The sequence below is a fragment of the Zootoca vivipara genome, chromosome 10 (assembly GCF_963506605.1).
Source record: "Zootoca vivipara chromosome 10, rZooViv1.1, whole genome shotgun sequence".
NCBI classification, from domain to species: domain Eukaryota; kingdom Metazoa; phylum Chordata; class Lepidosauria; order Squamata; family Lacertidae; genus Zootoca; species Zootoca vivipara.
Genome location: NC_083285.1, coordinates 39,831,649 through 39,854,098, shown reverse-complemented (window position 1 = coordinate 39,854,098; position 22,450 = coordinate 39,831,649). Strand labels below are relative to the sequence as shown.

The window sequence follows — 22,450 nt, the reverse complement described above, 5'->3', positions numbered from 1 at the left end:
TAACACACATAAAACAAGAAGGAAACTATATTTCATTAAATATGGAAATGAACTCATATTTATTCGTATTTGAACCAACTCCGACTAATTCCTAAGGGTACCAGTGGCTGGGTTGGAGCTGTTCCCAGGCTGTTAGGAGATGAAGGTCATACTTCAATGGAAGGGTAATTGAATTTTCTCAGGGGCTTACCATAAGACCAAGCAGCTGAAATACATGAATTCTGCGTCTCTGCCATTTTTAATATTATTTTGTCAGTCATTTCTCAAACGAGAAACTATGCAATTCTGATTAATCATGATATAAACCTTATGGATGATGGCCAGCAATACTGACTTAGCCCTCTCAAGGCAATAACAAAATCCTCCCCAGTTTAATGAAAAGCAAATTAGCACAACTCCTGAGCAACTCGAGGAAAGTTGTGGTTAAACATCCATTTGTAAAGCAAAATGGGACACACAGTGAATCAATCATGGAATTGTTTTCCCATAGGCCCAGCCTCTGCTTGTATTACCTCAAGTCCTTTCATTCCCTTTTGTGTGAATCAGTTTGTGTACAGCTAGTGACCTAACATCAGGGAGGCACAGGGGAAATTGCCCCAGGCACAAAACTGTTAGGAACGCAAAATTTGGTATCGTAATGCCTTAGACACATGTTGTGAATGTGGCCATAAAATAAACCCATCAGACCTGCAACAAAATTTTGCAGCATAGAGCCACAGGATTCCAGCCACTTCTTTCTATTCTTGCTTTCCCTGATTTTCTGATCCCCTCCCTCTCTATAAGCATTCGACGAATATGGAACACTCAGTCCTCACTGGGCTGTTCTAAAGTCTCTCTTTGGTTTTTCCCTATTGATTTGTACTTCTGCAAACCTTGGTTGCCCCCCCAGCCTACAGCTGCTATCTCCTTGTATGCTACTGGTGCTGTTTCGGTGACATACACAATGACACTCAAGAGTCTGAACACTGGAAGTAGAAGGAAATGCTAAGAGGCATTGTTTTATTGGATCATTTTTGTTGTTGGAGAGAGTCAGGCCAAGCAACTGAACTTCAGACTCCTTTATTTTCCATTTAAAGGTTGTTTATACGCAGAATGCATAGCTGCCAAGTTTTCCCTTTTCTCGCGAGGAAGCCTATTCAGCATAAGGGAATTTCCCTTTAAAAAAGGGAGAACTTGGCAGCTATGAGAATGTAGTATCAGAAAAACAGATAATACAGGGAAAAAATGTGGTGGTTGTTTTTTCTTCAGCCAACAGACACTTGTAGATTGATTAATCCAATATATAAGGTTCCAGTTAACAAATAAACAGTTTTGCTGTGATGAACTGACAGATTAAGCCCCAAACCCTCATCATATCAATAAAACATGGCTTTCCACTTGACAGTTAGGATTTAAATTGTTCCAGAATAAAATGAATTGTAGCTGTATCTTCTCAGAAGACATTTCAAACATTCTCCCTTTCGTACATTTGTCTTTAAAAAGAATTCAGTCTATTCATTTCTATTGTAAACAAGTATGTATTTAGCCAAGCTTGAATTAAAGGGGAAGCCTTATTTCTCCAAGTCTTTCAACGATAAGGTGCTTGCCAGCTGCTTCCTACTTTCTCTGTCGTAAGAACATTTTTAAGGCGCAACAGAGTCAACGGCCTTGTCGGCCTTATGCCAATTTATCTAATAACATTCGATCCGATAGGATCTAATTTTCTGGCATTTTCATCAAGTCTAGGCGAGGAACACAGGAAGGAGTCTTATACTGAGTCAGATTATACTGAGTACACCTTGCTCTGGACTGTCTACACAGACTGGCAGCAGCTCTCCAGGATTTCAAACAGCAGTTGGCAAGGCAGTGCTCAGCTGGCCTCCTGTCACAATCATTGGGAGTGGCAAGGCCAGCATGTGGGCAGCAGTGGAAGTGCCAGATCTGCTTTGCCAGGGCACTGCACCAGAATCACCGGTGCCTCTCCCTCTCTCCCTACTACTAAGCAGCAGCAAAATGTGGGGCAGGAAGTCAGGGGAGCACTACTCCTCCACCCCAGTGATTGCCACTGAGCAGGAGACATTCCCAGCCCTATTTGGTGTCAGGGGACCACCAGGGGTCAGCGGAGAGACCAGAAAGTGCGGACAAGGACTCTCCGATTAAGGAAGAGCCAGGCAGTGCAGAGGAACTGTCCGCAGGAGGTGGTACTGACCCTCAGGAAGCGGTGCAGTCCCTTGAGGGTGCTGGAGGGGGAAGGTCCTCAGAGGGAAGCATTAGGGTGTCAGACCAGAGCGCTCAAGAGGGGGAGGTGTCAGAGGAAACAGCACCAGCCCCCCAGCTGGGTAGTTCCAATGGAGAGAGGGTTCTCCACCAGCCCCATCACCCCAACAATGGAGGGGTGAAAAGAGGCGTGCAGAGAGGAGGAGATTCTGAACGCCCAGTGTGTTTTGTTGGAGGAAGTCATGAAGGGTGGTGCTTCCGGATTCTGACTCGGGATAGTACAGTCATGCTTTTGATTGCTCTGTCTTGTACACTGAGGTCCAGCGCCGAGGGCCTTCTGGCGGTTCCCTCGCTACGAGAAGCCAAGTTACAGGGAACCAGGCAGAGGGCCTTCTTGGTAGTGGCACCCACTCTGTGGAATGCCCTCCCACCAGAGGTCAAAGAGAACAATTACCAGACCTTTAGAAGGCATCTCAAGGCAGCCCTGTTTAGGGAAGCTTTTAATGTTTGATGGATTTCTGTATTTTAATATTTTGTTGGAAGCTGCCCAGAGTGGCTGGGGGAACCCATCCAGATGGGTGGGGTATTATTAAATTATTATTATTATTATTATTATTATTATTATTATTATTATTATTATGTATATAAATAAAACTCTGTAAAAACCAGCCACAGAGTTTGGAGCAGATTACTCGTGAGGAAGCCACTACAGCACCATTACATTTGGTCATGGATTAAACCTTGGGTTTTCTACATACAAGGCAGATGCTACTGGCCCTTCTCTAATTATTATTATTATTATTATTATTATTATTATTATTATTATGTGATAAAACATCAAACATTAAAAACTTCCCTAAACAGGGCTGCCTTCAGAAAGCCAGATAGTTGTTTATTTCCTTGACATCTGATGAGAGGGTGTTCCACAGGGCGGGTGCCCCTCCAGACTGGGAGAAGTGGGGACAGCTAATTTAACTCATCCATGACTTAAAGCTACTATTTGCATGCCAGTGGAGGCTTCCCTCAAAATGGCAAGGATCCCTTTTGGTGAGGTTGTTTCCGTCTGACCTTGGCAGGGAGAGATGCAGTTAAACTTCCCCTCCCCATCCCACACAGTCCCCAGGCAGCTCAGGATTTCCTTCCATTTAGTAAATAGTTTTACACAACAACAAGTCCACTGTCTCTTTGGTCCTGTGGGGGTTCTCCCTCTTTGCAACACCAGCAAGCAGATGTGTCATTCTGAAATTCATATTCCAATGAAGTTGGAGAGAAGTACCCATTAAACTCCTGTTAAACTCACTTGGGTGGGGTATAAATAAATTATTATTATTATCATGGGACAAACGAAAGTGTGGATGAGCGCTTAGATTTGTGTAACTGAAGCAGATTAAAGCACTCTGTCGCTCTAGTACAACTCTGTCACTCTAGTACTGTACAACAAATCCACTTTAAAAAAAGAATTAGACCTCTCACACTTTGGAAACTGATAAGGAAATGTGAAGAAATGAATGGAAGAAAATGTTGAAAATAACATTTGTTAAACAACCAGAAGCCTTCCTGTTAGGTATTTTAGGTCAAGATCTGCCAAAAGAGAACAGGACATTATTCATGTATGCTACTACGGCGGTGAGAATTTTGATAGCACAAAGGTGGAAGACTAGAGAGATTCCAACTAAAGAACTAAATAACAATGGCAAGAGAAATTGATGAACTATGCAGAACTGGCAAAATTGACGGACAGACTTGGAGAAAAAGACAACAGTGACTTTGAAAAAGAGTGGGAACCATTTATAACATACTTGCAGAAACAAAGGAAGACTTGATGGCAGGATTTAAATAAACATTCACATCTTTATTAACAAAGAACATTTAAAACAATAAAAGAAATGATACAGTAGATTTTTAAGAAACAGCAGTATGTAACAAGAAGGAAACAAACCAGAAGTGGAAATTGGGGGAAGCCCAAGAGGGGAGGGAAGAAGTGATGTAACATAAATGTTATTGATATGAGATGTATGTAATGATAGAAAAAGAAAAGTGAATAAAAATTTAATAATAATAAAAAGGAAATGCACTGAAAAGTGTGGAATGAACCATGATTAACAGGACAAAATAAAAGCAGCCCACAAGCAAATCAGGACAAGCGTAAGTTAGATACACATAGTCATATAATCTCCTGGCAAAAATGTCAGAATGAATGCTCAATAAAGACCAGGTAGGATCTAACCTCTATGTAAACTTTATGCAAGCAAATCAGGATGAATGCTCAATAGATTGCCTAGACTCCATTAGTCTTTTGGGGCCTGTGAGTGATGCACACCATTCAAAGGCTTCTTTCCTTTCACTGTCAACCCTATGTAAGGGATGTTTTGAATATGCAGAAACAGCACATGCCACAGTCCTGCCTAGACAGCAGCACTTCAGGCTGTATAGGAAAGCTTGAAGGCTTGAATGCTTCCCTGCATTAAACATTTCTGCACATAGAAAACTAGCTTGTCAAGGATAAGGCTTTTTTCTGAATGGCTACTTTTCTAGAGATGGGGAGTGTGCATAGAAGGACCATAGCTCAGAGCTAGAGCATCTGCCTTGCAAGCAGAAGGTCCCCCAGTCAATCCCCAGCATCTTCAAGTGAGGCAGGGAGGAGGCCATTGTCTGAAATCCTGGAATGCTGCAGCCAGTCACAATAGAAAGTACTGGGCTAGATGGACCAATGGACTGGCTTGGTATAAGGCAAGTTCCTATGTTCCTTCGGAGGGCTGTTCAACACATGCCATTCCTCACCTGGCGCTGTGAGGGCTGTACTATGTGTTATTTCGGCACATTCAAACTGAGTCTGAAAGAGCAGGAAATCAAAGCAGGTTTTATCATCCTTTTCTTACAACAGGAACACAAAGATGAAAGCTCTGGTTGTGCCCATTGTGGGCGCCCTGACACTTCTCCTCTTCTTCCACCTCCTGCCCAGCAGCAACTGTCAGAAGGCATTTCAGAATCACATTCAGGAGTGGAATTACAGAGAAGGAGGTAAGAGGAGCTAGCAAGCCAAGGCAGAGGCAGGAGTCATTTGTAAGCTCCTTGCGGGCAGGGGCCTGTCCACTTTTAGTTTTCTAACTCTGCAAGGCGCCCATGCGCACTGATAACACCGTCTTAATATGAAGAAGAACGTTTCTGATAAAGGCTTGTGTGAATTCTAGTTTCCTGCCCAGTCTTGAGCTCCGCACCAGTAGGGTTGCCATATTTCGAAAAGTGAAAACCCAGACACAAAAGTTGTTGAGCTTTTCCCTGGACATTTCAGCCCAGACATATGTTTCTGACAACCAAATCCTGCTTATTATGGATCTATGGCAACCCTTCACACTACAGGAAGCCAAACTATGGACAAATACAATGCTATTTGTGTATATGCAGGTATTGGGAGTTGAAGTGCCACCTGCTAACTGTGAATGAGTCTTAGCACTATGGTTTTGCCTAAAGGAAGGGTGGGGCATCTCAACACCTGCCCTGCAGAAGAGGTACAATCACATGCTTCCAGCACAGAATTTTATCTTTGAATGAATGCATTTACTACCCCAGATAGTGTATCAGTTGCAATTATTATTTGTGGGATGTGATTGCACAAGTAGTAAGGTTCTTAGGCTACAGTCCTCAATGAGATTTACCTCTAAGTAAATATGTTTAAGCTCAGAGGTGTAGCTAGGGAGGATGGGGGGCACTGGGTGCCACGCCACGGGGGGGCAGCACTTACCATGGGGCTTGCAGGGTTCCCAAGCCACGTGTCTCTCCTGGGAGTGACATGGTTGCTCGGGCACCTGCAGGCTCCACGCTGCCCTGAGCGGCAGCATGGGGCTTGTGTCTGCCTGCTGCCTCCCCCTCAGCTGCCCTACAGCTGAGGAGGAGGAAGTGGGCGGACTCCTTGAGTGCATGTGCCGCCCTGGGCACCCGAGCGGCTAGCTACACCACTGCCTAGGCTTGCAGTGTTTGCGGCAAAGACATTTCCCACCCACCCCCATCTTGGGCCACTGAAGCAGAAAACGCTCATGTAGATCACACCGACATCTTACATTTAGAAGCACATGTTTTCCCTCAAAGAATCGTGGGTTTGTCCATGGTGCTAGGAACTGTAGCTCTGGGGGAGGGTGGTGGATTATAGTTCCCAGGGTTCTTGGGGAAGCCATGTGCTTTTAATTGTCTGGTGTGAGTGCGACTCTTGTTGCTTTGAAAATGTGGCAAACAATATTCCGCCATTCAGTTCCCTCCAACACTTTGCATTCTTTGGTGCTTGTGACTGATTGCTGTTGCCTTTTAGAAGTGGTGAACTCAAGAGCAGTTGTCTCCACAGCAGGCATCTCTCACTCCAGTAGCTCTTCTCCACCTCTGTCATGCAGGGATGAGGAGATATCAATGCAATTAGTGCTGGAACAGGGGTTGTGGCATGAAACATAAAACCCTGGGTATTTCAGAATGGTCTAGAGAAAACCAAGGAACAGGGCCTGTTTCTGTAACTCGGGTCAAAGGATTTTCCAGCTTGATCTCTTCTCATTCCATCTCGCTTTATCTCACCTGACCTATTATTTATTAGAAATATTTTAATCCTGCTTTTCTACAGATTATGCCCAAGGCAACTAACAACAACGTCGGCATAGAAATTCTAACCATTAAAAGAAAAATATCAAATTCAGAAATACAAATCCGTGAATGATGGGGGTTAAAATATTAGTGAGGAGCAGACAAAATATTAATAGAATAATATAAGCAGCAGAAAGAGCAACATTTAGGAAGGAATAACAAACTTAACAGGAAGCTTTTTGAACACAGGGAGGCCGTCAGTGATGGGAAGGGTGAGTCTCTCTAGGATGAGAATTTCTCCATTTTCATAGGACTAGAAACATGGTGTTGAAAAAAGCAAAAAGCAGTCTTCGGGAACTGAATGTGCCAGATTTTGTGCACCTGACTGCAATCCCACAGACACATACCTCTGGATCATACGCAACATGTCTATATTTATAGTGTTACTGAATCCATGAAGATTTAGGTGTACTGGAAGATAAAATAACTGATTAATGACTTGTTTCTCCCTCCCTGAATCTTTTCTTTCCCCTCATTCTCACGTGAATTCTGATTTCGCAGCAGATAAAGTGAATATCCAAGGCATAAAGAGTTTTACACGTACACTGGAAAAGTGGGGGAACAGCATATTTTGGCAAATGAAGCACTCTTTGTTGAGTCACCCTGACGCACTCTTGCCTGAACTTTCCAGGTAAGAATACAAGAGCATTGCTGGCCTTTTCTCTGCTCTGCTTTCTCTGGAACAGAGAATTCCCCAGTGTTGAATAATAATAATAATAATAATAATAATAATAATAATAATAATAATACCTTCATTGTCAATGTACAACCTTTGTACAATGAAATTAACCGAGCCTTGTCGCACAACACACCAACCCCCGAAAGTCAGTTGCACTACATTATTTTCCACTCAGCAGCCTAACAGCCCATGGATAGGAACTGTTTTTTAGCCTGTTGGTACAACTGATTATACCCCAAAGGGAAAAACTAGGTTTTTAGCCTTAAAACTCTGTTAGTGATGGAGAGTCACTAGAATGGGAAGAAATATGCCTGGGTTGTCCCAACTTCTAGTGTAAAAACAGACCAACACTCAAAGTGATGAGCCCATTTTTTCTCATACCAGGGATACTCTGAAAAGGAGAGGGTGTGGTAAATTCTGGATTGAGGGAGGGGAAAGTGAAGGAAGGCAGAGACTTGGAACAGAAATCCTATGGGCTGGGCAAAGGAGAATTCATGGAGGTACGGAAAGTTATCTACATTAAACAACAGCATGGGTGTCATGAGCCTCAACCCCAAATTGGCTTGTTTTCAAGCATTTCAGTTTAATCAGTTTAATAACTGATATGCAATTCAAGGTGGGGGTGGGTGGGTCCAATTCCCCTTTAGGCAAAAAATTCTCTTTTATTTATCATCCAGATATGATGGGAAAAGTTGAAGCAGAGCTTGGGGGGAGAGGGGGGGAGCAAAATGTTCTTAAAAACCCATCCCATTTCCAACAAATCAGTAAAATTAACCCTACCTATATTTGGCAGAAACAATAAAAAGTGGGTTTCAATGGGGAGAGATACCAGAACGTTTTGGATCTGCTTGCTTATATTTTGAATCAGTTATGGCACCAGCTGTGAGCATGAAAGACTCCCATGTGGACAACATGCTCTTAAAAGTGAGTGTAAATCTTAGCGTGAGTGGTAGTTAACTGTTCAGATATTTCTAATGGGCTGTTTATATGGGAAGAAATGTCAACGTAAATATATAATAAATGTTGATGCTAATATTTTTTTCCCCGACGATTACACTGCATAAATGTTGTTTCTGTTAGATCAGAAATGCTTTTAGCAGCAGTTTCTGTTTGCATCTGTGTTCAAAGGCGGCTTATACCCCTACCAAGGAGAAAATTCTTCCGAACACAGACTTGCTGCTGATGCTGAGTAGACATCCCAAGGTCTGCCCTTTAAGAGGCTAGTGGTTAACAGCAGGACTCAGGTGTAAGTCCCATTGGAATTGGTAATGAATGGTTGCAGCCTAAGAGCGCTGTGTGTCAAAAAGTCCTTGAGTCAGATCTCCACTCAGGTTCCCTCCAGGCTGCCGCCATTTTGCAGGATGGATTCAAGCACCTCCTGGAACTTTAGGTTTGCACAGTTCAAGTGAATTAAAGGGCTTTGTCACCCAACTGCAACAAATCAACTTTAAAGAAGAACTGGGTTTTTTGCAGTTTGGAAAGTGATGGAGAAATGTATTCAAAAGAGGGGTGTGTGTGTGAATGAATGATCAACAGGGAAATGTGTAAACAGGATGAGTGTTAGTTTTCATATAACCACCTTGCAAACAAAGCAGAATGAAAGGTCAGTAAAGACCAGGTGAGGAATGGCATGTGTTGAATTGCCCTCCAAAGGGTATGACTGAACCTTCGCAAAAACTTTGTTCGAGCAAATATGGATGAATGCCAAATAAAAAGATCATACAAAGAAGTCCACAGACAGGTAACATTGGGCAAGCTGCTGTTCTCAGTCTCATATCTATAATATGACAATTATAAAGCTGCAGGCCGACCTTATAGGGTTATTATAAGGATAACTAACGTAACATAAATGAAGTGCTTTAATGCTCAAACAACGCTATATAAATAATTACTACTTTTAGGGGCATCACTGCTATCTATCCAAGCCTTGAAGCAGATTTCTCAGACTTGGTCATACGAAGCTGCTAGATCTAATTATTTGCGCTGGTATATCTGCCTGTAACACCATGGTAGTTTTTCTGCAGCGTTATAACAGTTTGCTTGATGATGCCTTAACACAACTGTTGGTATGCCTCATCCTAAGCACTGCGAACTGGCAGAGCAAGCCTCAGGCCCCCTTCTTATTGCCAAGTCACAATATGTCTACTCAGAAGTCCCACTGATCTCAGTGGGATCTGCTCCTGGGTAAGGGCATATCGGATTGCAGCCTTACAGCCTTAAAAAAGGATTTGGAATATTTCTGCATACTCATATCATGTTTTAAGTACATATTGCAGCTGAGGGCACTTGATGTGCCCTTAATTTCAATGGGTCCTATTGCTTTTCTCCCAGTAGCAAAAATGAGTAAGGCTGGGCTAGGTCTAGTAGGCATGAGATTTGATGGGTCCCTGGGGAGGAATCATTGTTAACACTGCAAAAGGCTTCGATCACCTCCTATCAGGAGCAGCCTCCAACCACGCTGATTCATCACAACAGTTGTGACACACACACACACACACACAGGCATCTGAACTGAGAAAAACTGACAGTGAACTGCCATAATAATCCTGATCTATATACATTCTTAATATCGATCTTCTTTGACCGGCAGCCTCCGGCCTGTCTCTGAAGCAATTGACAATCTCCTGAAGCAAGTACATTCCATGAAGAAGAGGCTGGCAGAGCTGAACGAGCGTCTCAGTGTCATGAGCAGGACCCTCTTCCCCATCCGCTACAAGGCCCAGCGGAGCCAGAGGCTTGGCAGCATCCACCTCAGGAGGGTACCACTTCAGCAAAAGAGGAGGAGGTACACGAGAAGGCAACCTCTGTGAAATTAGCTCTTCTCCAAGATGATATTCTGTGCAATCTCTGTTCCGGAGATCCTCATCAAACAGCTCAATAAAAGAAAGTTTTGACTAAAAGAAAATGTGTGCAATATTATTACTGAAGGTTTCCCCCTCTTCCCCATGAATGGCAGTCATAAAGGGTGTTTACACATTACGTTCAACATGTCTACAATCTGTGTACACACAAAGTTGTCTAGTACACGTGACATCGAACAAATGTTTAGTAGGTAGTAGCATGCATGCAGTTGCAGATCGGCCTAGTACTGTATCTGCAAAAGGATCTTTGTCTAAAGCAGGCATGGGGAACCTTTGACCCTTGATATGTTGCTGAATTACAAGACCCATCAGGGGGGCAAACATGACCAATGACCAGGGATGGTGAGAGTGGCAATTTAGCAACACCTGGAGGTCAAAATGTTGCCCACTTCCATTTCCCCTTTGGCTGTGGCTTCCTACAGCCTACATATCCCTAGAACTCCTATGTATAAGTAAAGTAAAGGTAAAGGGACCCCTGAGTGTTAGGTCCAGTCGCGGACGACTCTGGGGTTGGGGTGCTCATCTCACTTTATTGGCCAAAGGAGCCAGCATACAGCTTCTGGGTCATGTGGCCAGCATGACTAAGCCGTTTCTGGAGAACCAGAGCGGCGCACGGAAACACCGTTTACCTCCCCACTGGAGCAGCACCTATTTATCTACTTGCACTTTGCTGTGCTTTCGAACTGCTAGGTTGGCAGGAACAGGGGCCGAGCAACGGGAGCTCACCCTGTTGTGGGGATTCTTCGAACTGCCGACCTTCTGATCGGCAAGCCCTAGGCTCTGTGATTTCCTTCAATTCCTTGTCTAAAAAAAGGGGGGCTTATTTCTGAGCACACAATTTGAGCTTTCTTACTTCAGAATTGGATTTGAAGAGGGTGTTTGGGAGAGGTGGTTTTCAGACAGTCTGAGCATTTCTGGTTAAGGATTATGAAGCTTCCATTTGAAATGATCCAGTATGAAATGAAAAGTACAAACATAATGATACAGAGAGTTGTCTTGTATGCATAGCACAATCCAAACAAAGAAAGTTTAACAGTTTACTCTCCTAGCATCTCTTGCATGCTTTTTGCTTCTTTTTTGGTCCAAACTTTTACGTTTTATATTCTCTCAAAAGACTTGTGAAATTCACAGTATGGATCTTTCTTTAGTAGGTGCGGAAAGAAAGGCAGACATACAAAAGGAAATCACCATCCTGTCCCCGAACTCCTTTTAAAAATCCTATTAATGATTTTGCAACCTAGATACGCAGTTGCCTTCTCCAGCCTATATATATAAAATTGTCATCATCTTTCAACCCACTGACAGCTCCCACCCAACTCTCAGTGGAACTCATCAGGCCTTCAACTTCCTCCATGACTTCACCCTTAGAAACTTCAGCTTTTGCCAGTCCATCTTCTCGGAGCCAATCCAATGTATGCACTAATACAAAAAAGATGTTCTCTCTCTAAAGACCTTGAAACCCAATAAATTGTAGCCAATGTGTCTGTGAAAAGATTGTGAATTCACTCATTTCATATGTGTAGCACAACCTGAACCACTTCCCTTGGATATTTGGCCCTGGGGCATGGGAGATTAAAGCGACCAATGGCTACTAGTCCTGATGGCTCTGCACTCACCCCCTGGATCCGAAGCAGTATCCCTCAGAATAACTTCCGCTTGGAAGAATGAATGGGTGGGTGGGTGTTTCTGGAGTGATGTCATGCTTGTGGACTTCACATTGGCATATGGTTGGCCACAGGAGGAACAAAATAATGTATTACAAGAGCGTTGCTGCTTGGGAGCTCTAGGAAACAGGGACCCTTCAACCCCTCATGATCCCAGACCACTATACTGTACATGCACTGGAGAGAGGTTATTGGACATGGATTCATATATTATGCCTTTAAGATATGCATGCAAAAATGTTTTTAATGTACACCAAAAGGGCATGTGTGCTTGCATATACTCAACAAAGCACCTGCCTGCCACATGAAACATTCATGCATGAAGGAGCCAGAACTGGCCACTGGTCCCCACCATGCATTTGCCACAATGTGTGACATAGTCCCATGGCACAAATTTGCATGGTATTTGCATATATTTGTGGGAATGTTGTGGATAGGACGGTAGGAGAGGATATATTGATTAAATACTATCCTTTCTTACTCACACTAGTGAGTCAGTAGCAGAGTACATTTCCCAGTATATTGCAGGAAGTCAGTTGGTAGATTCGTTTGAATCTCTTTACTTAAGCAATCCAATCTGACTTGTCCAGATTGGGTGTTCCTGGTAAATCTCCTTTTAATCCCTCTTAAAGAGAATAAAGACACAACAGTCTTCTCTTAAAATTAATAAGAAGTTTACACACATTCAGTTTGCAGTAAGTTCCCTGAAGGCAGGCTTTAGCTGGAAGTTACAGAAGAGAGTTTGAGTTCATCCCATATGGGGACTGAGCTCATGTGCTGCTGGCTGAGAGCCAGCAGACAGCAAAACAACATCAAGAGAAAAATGGCATCAAGAGAGTCAAGAGAGCATGGCATCAAGAGGAAGATGGCTGCCTGACCAGCATCTCACAGGGTCACGCCCATCTACCTGGTCACATGCAAGGGGAGGATGCTCCAGAGCAGGTGTGACAGGAAGTCCTCCTGGTTGGAGTAACATCCCTCTAAGTCCACTCTGAGCAAACGGGAAGTGTTGTACTTGACTGTTTATGTTACATCCCACACCTGCCACAAGTAACATTCATGAATGAAGGAGCCAGAACTGGCCATTGGTCCTCACCGTGCATTTGCCACAATGTGTGACACAGTCCCCAGCAGTGTACAGGAGGCAGAGGCCCATGGCACAAATTGGTATGATCTTTGCATATATGAATGAATATGTACAGTTGTCTCTGGGCAAAGAAAGATGGCATGTGGCTGGAGGCTCCTATTAAAGGTTTGTTTGTTTGTTTGTTTTTTTAAAAAAAGTTTTTAAAAGGGAAAGGGGCAGGAAATTTGGGGCATGCCTAGTACAAAAGATCTGGGCTCAGGGGCCCTGTACCACCTTCTAACAATGCACACACAGTGCATTGTTAGAAGGTGCACAGTGAAATGCATTCAGGCATGCTATTACCACCACCTCATGCTAACGTGGTTGCACACTAAACTTGGTTCCATGCTAGTTCCTGCTCAGGCTTTCTGTGTAATTTCTTTGTAACCTCTGAAACCACTCTAAGTGCGTAAGAAGAGTCTGCTGGATCAGGCCAGTGGCCCATCTAGTCCAGCATCCTCTTCTCACAGTGACCAACCAGATACCTTTGAGAAAGACCTAGCAGGCAACAGCACTCTCCCCTCAGCCACTCTCAGCCAGTGTGGTGTAGTGGTTAAGAGCAGTACACTCGTAATCTGGGGAACTGGGTTCGTGTCTCCGCTCCTCCACATGCAGCTGCTGGGTGACCTTGGGCTAGTCACACTTCTCTGAAGTCTCTCAGCCCCACCCACCTCACAGAGTGTTTGTTGTGGGGGAGGAAGGAAAAGGAGAATGTTAGCCGCTTTGAGACTCCTTCGGGTAGTGATAAAGCGGGATATCAAATCCAAACTCTTCTTCTTCTCTTCTTCCTGCGATTCCCAGCATACTAAAAAAATTCCTTCAGTAGCACCTTAAAGACCAACTAAGTTTATATTTTGGTATGAGCTTTCGTGTGCATGCACACTTCTTCAGATACACTAGAAACAGAAGTGTCAGACCCTATATATATACAGAGGGTGGTGGGGGTGGGTGGGAATGGGAGATGGGCTGATGGGAGTGGTAAACCTGTAGATGGGTGTTAATGGCTGCTGATGGCTGCAATTAGTCCTGGGCTGAGGTCTGGGCATACTGTCTCTGATAGGGGAGGGAGATCATAGCCATCAGGTCACCCCTACCTGTCAGCTTTTGGATTGGATCCTGCTCCTGTGTCTCCCAACAGCAGTATGGAACGCTGAAATCAGAGCTCCTTTCCATCACCGCTTTAGTTTTTTTTTAATTAATTGTAATAAATAATAATATTAATTATAACTATTACATTTACAGCTCAGCTTTCCTCCGAGGTGGTGCCCATGCTCCTTCCCCTCCTGCTTTGATCTTCACAACAACCCTGCCAGGTAAGCTCAGAGACCATGGCTAGCCCGAGGTTGGGCTACATGTCTGAGCGGGGATTTGAACTTTGATCTCCGGGGCGTCCTCGTCCTACCCTGTCACCCCTACTGTTGTGCCAGGAGAAGCTTTACCCGCTTTATTTCTGCCTGCCAAGCTGTTGCTAATAGTAATGGCACAAGAGCACAGCAATGGAAAAAGAAAGGTTGGCGGCCTTCGTTTCTCATCCGCCCTGCGCAACCCCCACTCCACACCCCACCCTCTCTCCAAGGGCGGCGGGTGGGCAGCTGCGCTCGGCCCTTGGGCAAAGGATGCGCATCCCGCTGCTGCGCCTCTCCCGCCCGCTTTCTGTTCTTGAGCAACCGGGCAGGGGAAGGGCTGCCGCTCTTACTGCATAAATACAAGAGCCCCGACGGAGCGGACAGCCTGCTGCGCGGCGTTGACCCGTCCAAAAGCACAGCATGTTTGGAGATCCCGCCAGGTCGCGGCAGGTAGGAGGGAGATGCCCGGTCTCGGAGAGGAGGCGGGATGGCGGTCGCTCGCCTCGCCCTCCGGAGAGGGGGGCGGGCGGAGTGAAGCTGCTGCCCGCCCTCCGCCTGGATCTGAGACTTGTTGAGCGCTGCTCGGCTTTGTAGAATGTCTGCCACTCGCTGCTGCTGGACGGCTTCTTTTGACCCACGTCACTCTGACTCTCACGTGGTGCTTCGCTTCGCTTGCCAATGAACTTTTGGTCCATTTATTTCTTTGCTTCTAGGAATGCCGCACGAAGCGCCTTGCGATCCGAGGCGCGCGTCACACAACAAGGGCCCGTGGAAACAAGTCCTGGTCTGTGAACTTGGCACCTAACGCAGCCACATTGTTGGAAAGCTAAGCAGGACTGGGTCTGGTCAGGATCTGGATGGGAGACCATTCCAGGAAGACAGGCGGGCTGGGGGGGGGGGTCGACATACAAAAACACCAGGAAGGCCCTCAGATTAGCTGAGATTCTTTCAATTGCAGGGTGGTGGATTGGATGACCCTTGGGGTCCCTTCCAATTCTACAGTTCTATGATTGGGAAGTGGACAGGGAGACCTCTCATAATACTAGAACTCGGGACTACCCAATGAAGCTGAAGTCCATGGAATCATAGAATTGTAGGTAGGGACCACAAGGGTAATCTAGTAAAGCAGGCATCCCCAAACTGCAGCCCTCCAGATGTTTTGGCCTACAACTCCCATGATCCCTAGCTAACAGGACCAGTGGTCAGGGAAGATGGGAAATGTAGTCCAAAACATCTGGAGGGCCGAAGTTTGGGGATGCCTGGTCTAAATAAAGTCTTTGCATGCCTTTTTTCACTGAGACATCCCTGGCAGTTTTGCATCTTTTTGCTGATTCGCTCGTCCCACGAGCCCCCTGCCCCTATGCAGCCAGTAGCAAGATCCTTTGATATCATGGCTGCAGTCAAGTCCCCCTTTTTAATGGAAATATAAACAGTGCTTGTTTTTTCAGCACAGAAATGTAGGGCTGGACAGACAGCACCTGTCAAATTTTGTGTGTCATGCAGATGGGTAAAGTACAAAGTCCTCACTAAAACAAAACAAAACAAAACAAACAAACAACCACGACTATCACCACCACCAGGTGGAAATACACCCCACAGTATATCATTTCTCTACCCTAGGAAATGCTGCTAAGGGAGTGGAATTGTGTGACGCTTAGGTAGGGGGGGGAGAGGGAATTATTCACAATTATCTGTGGAGAAATCTTGCTATTTGTGTGTAGCATTTTACACGGCGTGCTTATGGCAAAATGCATATCTTAAATCCCTTATAGCTCCCTGGGGTGGCCTTGTGGCCACAGCCATTCAGTAGAAATGAAATGGTTTGTTTTATAATGTGCATTTTGTCTTCCCTGTATGAAACTAATTGCAGACTGAAGAGTGTGAACATCCCAACGCCGGTGCTCTGTGGCTTCATGTGGTATTAGATCAAGCTGCGTTATGGCTACCCAAGGTCATAACTCTTCCTTCCCCGAAGGAAAGAATGCCAGTCACCTGCTGTTTCACAGCTGGCAGTGTTTTCTCCTAGCACTCTGTTCTGCGTTAATTTGCATGTTCTTATCTGCCACTTATTTGTTACCGTTTGCATCCCATCCTTCCTGCAAAGAATTTAGGCTGCTGGTTTAGCTTCGCAACGGCCCTGTGTGGTAGATCTGAGTGAGGCATAAAGCCACGCTAGACAGGATTGGAGTTGTTCTGTGTGCGTAAACATGGCGCTGCCCCAATCATGTGGAAATGGGAGGTGCATTTGTAAAAACAAAAGGGGCGTGTGGATTTGCACTGCAGAACCTTCCTCGAACCAAGGTCTGTGCACAGCTGATCTCTACATAACTCCTCTGCGCATGCAGTTTCCCCTCAGATGTAGTTAGAATACCAAACTGAACCTGCCTAAGAGAAAAGTACTTGGGGAGAGGAGCTGTGGGCAGGTCAAGCATGGAAAGGAGACACGACCAGCCCTACCATTGGGCAGCATGAGGTAATTGCCTCAGACGGCAGATGCTAGGGGCCAGTAGCTCCTGGTTGCTCCTCCTGCTTCCTTTTTTTGGCACACAGCCTCTCCTGGGGCCCCTAATCTGGCCTGCTGCCTTCACTGCCAGTCCAGTCAACTTGTATAAATGGAACAGGGAAAGATGCCTCAGACAGTAAAATGTCTTGGCTCAGCCTTGAGGGTGATTTTAAGTTCCCTTCTTCCATGCATTTCTTTTGTTTTGGCAATTGGATCCTCCCCCCCCCTACTTTTTTATTGGAGTAGGGAAGTTCTAGGTGCCAAAAGAGAAATTTTGTGCAGATGTACCGGTACTCCCCCCCCAATAAGACAGCTGCCGAAAGGGGTTTAACCCTTGTTATCCACTTCATGGTCCCAATGAAAATCTCATCTCCCTTTTCTCTGCCTCTCCAATGCTGCAATTGGCCCACCAGTTAAATTTCCATATACCGTATACTTATCAGAAGATGGCTATCATATCTCTGCTCAGTCTCCTCTTTTCCAGACTAAATATACTCCTTCAAGTCCTTCAAGGCTTAGTTTCCAGACCCATTTTTATCTTGGTTGCCACCCTCTGCACATGTTTCAGCTTGTCAACATACATCTTAAATTGTGGTGCCCAGAACTGGACACAGTATTCAAAGTGTGGTCTGACTAAGGCAGAACAGAGTGATACTATCACTTCCCTTGAACTGGGCACTATACTTCTGTTGATACACCCTATAATACCATTGCTTTTTTGCTGCTGAATCACACTGTTGAGCTTGTGGTCTACTAAGACCACTAGATCCTTTTCACATGTACTCATGGCAAGCAGGTGTCCCCCATCTTGTATTTGTGCAGCTGGTTCTTCCTGCCTAAGTCCCTATTGAAATTCATTTTGTTAGTTTGGGCCCAGTTCACCAATCTGTTAGGGCAGGGTCATGTTGAATCCTGATACATACTGTCTTCTGTGGCACTAACTACCCGTCTCAGTTTGGTGCCATCTGCAAATTGGATGAGCACCCCCCCCCCGAATGATATTAAGATATGTGCTTTCTCCTCACTAAATGATACTAAATACAGGCTAAAGTACAAAGTGTGCAATGTTGTTCTAGTTAAATGAGATCTACATTTTGAATGCTACAGCCATACTTTCAGTATCTGTTCTATTCCTTGAAGGGTTAGCTGGTTGTTGGGCTGTCTAAGTGGTGCTGGAAGAATCAACTTTGCCTCATGAAGGCATGCATGGGTTGTGTCTGTCAAGGAATTTATTATCTCACTTTTGTGTTACCAGGCTAAGGAAAAAACGCTGAACTATGAGGGGAAAGAATACAAAGGCTGAAAGTTTGCTACCATCGAGCACACTGGAGAAAAATTTGATGCGGCCTTTTTTGAAGCAGTGGCAAAACTATATAAATACTTTGAAGGAAGCAACAACCAAGGTGAAAAGCTTTACATACTTTATTCACATCTTTACTTACTTTATTCACATCCCCCTTAATTCAGCTGCTTAATTGTTCATTATCTCATCCTTGGGGGGGGGACATGAACATGTATTTGTTCATATTTGTCATTTTGTGTGTGTCTCAGAAAAGTGGAGTCTTTGATCTGCATTTCTTTTTTAGGGGCTAAGATGAGTGTGGTAGATTCAATGTGTGCCACTGCACTGCCTGCAGATGATGGGACACTGCAGCCGAAGGTGAAAGTCTCGCTACAGATTCCAAGCCAGTTCCAGGCCAGTCCTCCTTCACCCGCTATTAAGAGCATCTGGATTGAAGAGAGAGGGGAAATGGCTGTTTTCTTCATGTAGGTTTCTTAAGCCGGTTGTGTAACTCGAAAGCCAACCTGGTTCCCTCCAGCTCTTGTTGTGCCACATCCTGAATCATTGGCCACGAGAGTTTACATGTCCTCTCCCAACATGCTGTGATATTGACCACACACACACCCCATACACCCAATGCCTAGCAGTTACAGTCAAACACTGGAACTCGAATGGCTCCGTTGCTGAACGTTTCAGTTCCCAAACGCCGAAAACCCGGAAGTAAATGTTCCGGTTTTCAAACGTTCTTCGGAACTCGAACGTCCGACGCAGCTTCCGCTTGAGTGCAAGAAGCTCTTGAGTGCCAGAAGTTGAACGGTCTTCTGGAATGGATTACGTTTGAGTTCTGAGGTTTGACTGTACTTTTTAAAAGCACACCAGTTGATTTTTAATCACACACCAGCTCGTCACCTTGCCAACATCACATGTAGCTGGGCCCTCAGAGAGCAGAGCTTCAACAGCCAAGTGCATTTGGCATGCAATGCTTTAGGGAGAGGTAATTTTTTTAAAAATGGCATCAGGATTCTGTTATACACCTTAGTTTGTAAGGTGGTTGTCCACATTAGTCCTAGATATTTAGGACAGCCCTGTTTAAGTGACTCTGGTGCCCAGCTTTTGATCATCATGCTCAGAATGCAATTTTTGTTAGCAACACTAGGGAGAATGAGAGCAGGATGGGTCTGTAATTTGCTAGTTGTTCCGGTCAAAATGTGTACCCAAACACTAGGCTTTCTGGTTGAATGTTAGCTTCTGTCTTCCTTTAAAACTGCTCATACATCCCTGGGGGAGGTGTCCCCCATTCTGTGAGAACCCTGACTTTCACATACCCAAGGCTGAGGCCTAGAAACTCTTCTAGTTGAGCTACGGCTCTGAGCCAGTAAGATTGTTCCTCCTTATGTTATACAGCAGCTTTCCATCAATGTCTAGAGTGCTAAATCCATTACTAGCCCAAACAGATGTATCGAGAATTGATAGCCTGTCACTTCTGATGTGTCAGTTCCTTTGAACCAAGCTGAGAGATCTTGAATGAATTTGGCCTGCCACTTTCGGTTGGGGAGCATGTTTATGCACACTCACTTCCGGGGGGGGGGGTGCCTTTGGGTGTCACTCTGGTGTCAAGGGAAAGCAAAACTTTATTGCAATTTCTGCGATGAAGTCGGCTGTCAAGGACCACATTTCAAAATGTATGCCTCTCTTTGTCAACGCAAGGGGGCTGGGAATCCACTCTAATTCTCCAGGCGCAGCGAAGGGAATATGAAGCGGAGGCTTTCGTTGTTCATTCTAAATGTCTGGCACAAAATGTCATGTTGGGCTTTTGGAGCAAATTTCCCTTTGTGTCAGTTGCCTTAACCACAACCACTCTTTATGCCATTATGGTAGGTGAGGTTCCCTTGACTGACATCTCTGGAAATTGCCACTAAAGACACATATTGATTCTAACCATGACTGACACCTGGGCAAATAGGATTTGATCCTCTTTTACCAAAGTCCCATGAAAGCAAAAAATGTAAAAGGGGGGGGGGGAGTGGGTTAACAGATGTGGTTGAAGAGTCTTTTTTTGTTTCGTTTCTTTACACAAAGTAACCATTTTAGATGCTCTTCTGATTGAGCCATTGTGAACATATTTAAGGTGTTATCTATGTTGAAGGGGACCCAGTACCATTCTGCTCAACTTTCAGCTGAGGACGCAACTTAGAAATGAACAGGAGCACAATGATGCTCTAATGCAACTCTCTTTCCTTTCAGTGGGGCTTGTGCATGAGAACAGCCCATTGCATTGTATCCCATGGACCAAATCTGTCATTTCCTGCTTGGCCATCCCTAATGGCACTTGAAATCTGCCACCTGCTTTGCCTTGAGATCTGCTTCTGGGGCACACTACAGAAGGGCGCTTGCAAATCTAACAAATTTACCTTAAAAAGTCTGCTTGAATTATTCTTTTTCCTCTTCTGTAATTACACTTGGGGACTGGTCCACACACCACCCTCTAATTTTCCCCTTTGTTTTTATTGTTCTCTTGTTTTTCCTTTGTTCATAGGACATTTGACAGCAATGCCAAAGGAGAGGAGTATAAGAATGCTGGAGGAGACTCTTGAGAGTCCCATGGACTGCAAGAAGATCAAACCTATCCATTCTTAAGGAAATCAGCCCTGAGTGCTCCCTGGAAGGACAGATCGTGAAGCTCAGGCTCCAATACTTTGGCCACCTCATGAGAAGAGAAGAATCCTTGGAAAAGACCCTGATGTTGGGAAAGATTGAGGGCACTAGGAGAAGGGGACGACAGAGGACAAGATGGTTGGACAGTGTTCTCGAAGCTACGAACATGAGTTTGACCAAATTGCGGGAGGCAGTGGAAGACAGGAGTGCCTGGCGTGCTATGGTCCATGGGGTCACGAAGAGTCGGACACGACTAAACGACTAAACAACAACAATAAGAATTATGCAGCTAAGCTGAGATCTGCAGTAGGAACTGAGAAAGCTGACCATAAACAGCTATACGTATATTTGCAGCAGCTATGATCCCCAAAACAAGTACTTCGGGAATCGTCATGAGGTTTCACTGCGGAAGAAGTGAGCAGTCCAAAAACAAGAAAGCTGCAGCAATTGGGGAAGGTTGAAGGAGGAGGAAAATATCCACAGGGGCTATAGAAAGCTGGTGTGTGTTTTGAAATTTACCCAGCATGTTTTGAGCATATTGCTTTTTATCAAAAGTTGTTCCAGCTTTGCTGCTTTCTTTCATGAGCCATAAGTTATATTTCTTGGGCTGTTTCCCATCCAAAACAGAATGGCGGAAGTAAAATACAATTAATGAAGAGAAATGCACTCAAAAAACATTGGGTGAGCCCAAAAATAAATACCTTAAATCAGTGGAGGGTTTTTCTGCCACCAAAACAAGTGAGCAGTCTCATTACCTCATTGTTGATAGGGTGTTCACATTCTACTATCCCCCCCCCTTAGTTCAGAATATATAAAAAAAACTGTTATGGGGGGAAGGTCCTTATTCTGAGTTTGCATGTTTCTACTGCCTTTTGGTTGTGACCTCAACAATGTCAGCTAGATCTCTCCCAAAGTTGTCCAGAGGGATAATAAGACAGCTGTACTTACAAGCCAGTAAAACTGGCACCTGTTAACAGATGGGTATTTCCTGCAGCACTGCCAACCTGTTACACTCACCTGACTTGGGAGATAATTTCTATCCTTAGTCCAAGTCAACCCTAGAGGCTACTTTCAAGTGAGGTACACTGACAGTGCAGTCCACAAACTCCTGAAATGGGTGTTCTTGTCCTTGGAGCCATGTTTGCATTAGAATTAGTAGGAGCTGCATCACTGGCAACAGCAACTCTCACCAACAACTATCATACAGGGGTGTTGTGCCATTAGGTAAGGCTCATGTGGCATTGGAAAGGCATCTGGGGGCAAGTACATCTTTAGGTTGTGTCTAAGTGCCAACAGCCTATTTATTTGGAAATGCCTAAGCTTTTCTTATGGGACGCGGGTGGCGCTGTGAGTTAAACCACAAGGCCTAGGGCTTGCCGATTGGAAGGTTGGAGGTTCGAATCCCCGCGAAGGGGTGAGCTCCTGTTGCTTGGTCCCTGCTCCTGCCAACCTAGCAGTTCGAAAGCATGCGGTGCAAGTAGATAAATAGGTACCACTCCGACAGGAAGGTAAATG

General features: G+C 44.8%; 1 protein-coding gene across 1 annotated transcript; it reads left to right on the top strand.

Annotated features, from left to right (window-relative positions):
• Positions 1–14,915: 14,915 nt before the first annotated feature.
• HEBP1 (heme binding protein 1) lies at positions 14,916–22,123 on the top strand. The gene is given in 4 exon segments (XM_035127806.2): positions 14,916–14,945; positions 18,254–18,401; positions 18,585–18,765; positions 20,817–22,123. Coding segments are annotated over 4 exon segments (417 nt in total). The 3' UTR covers positions 20,875–22,123.
• The last annotated feature ends 327 nt before the right edge of the window (positions 22,124–22,450 follow it).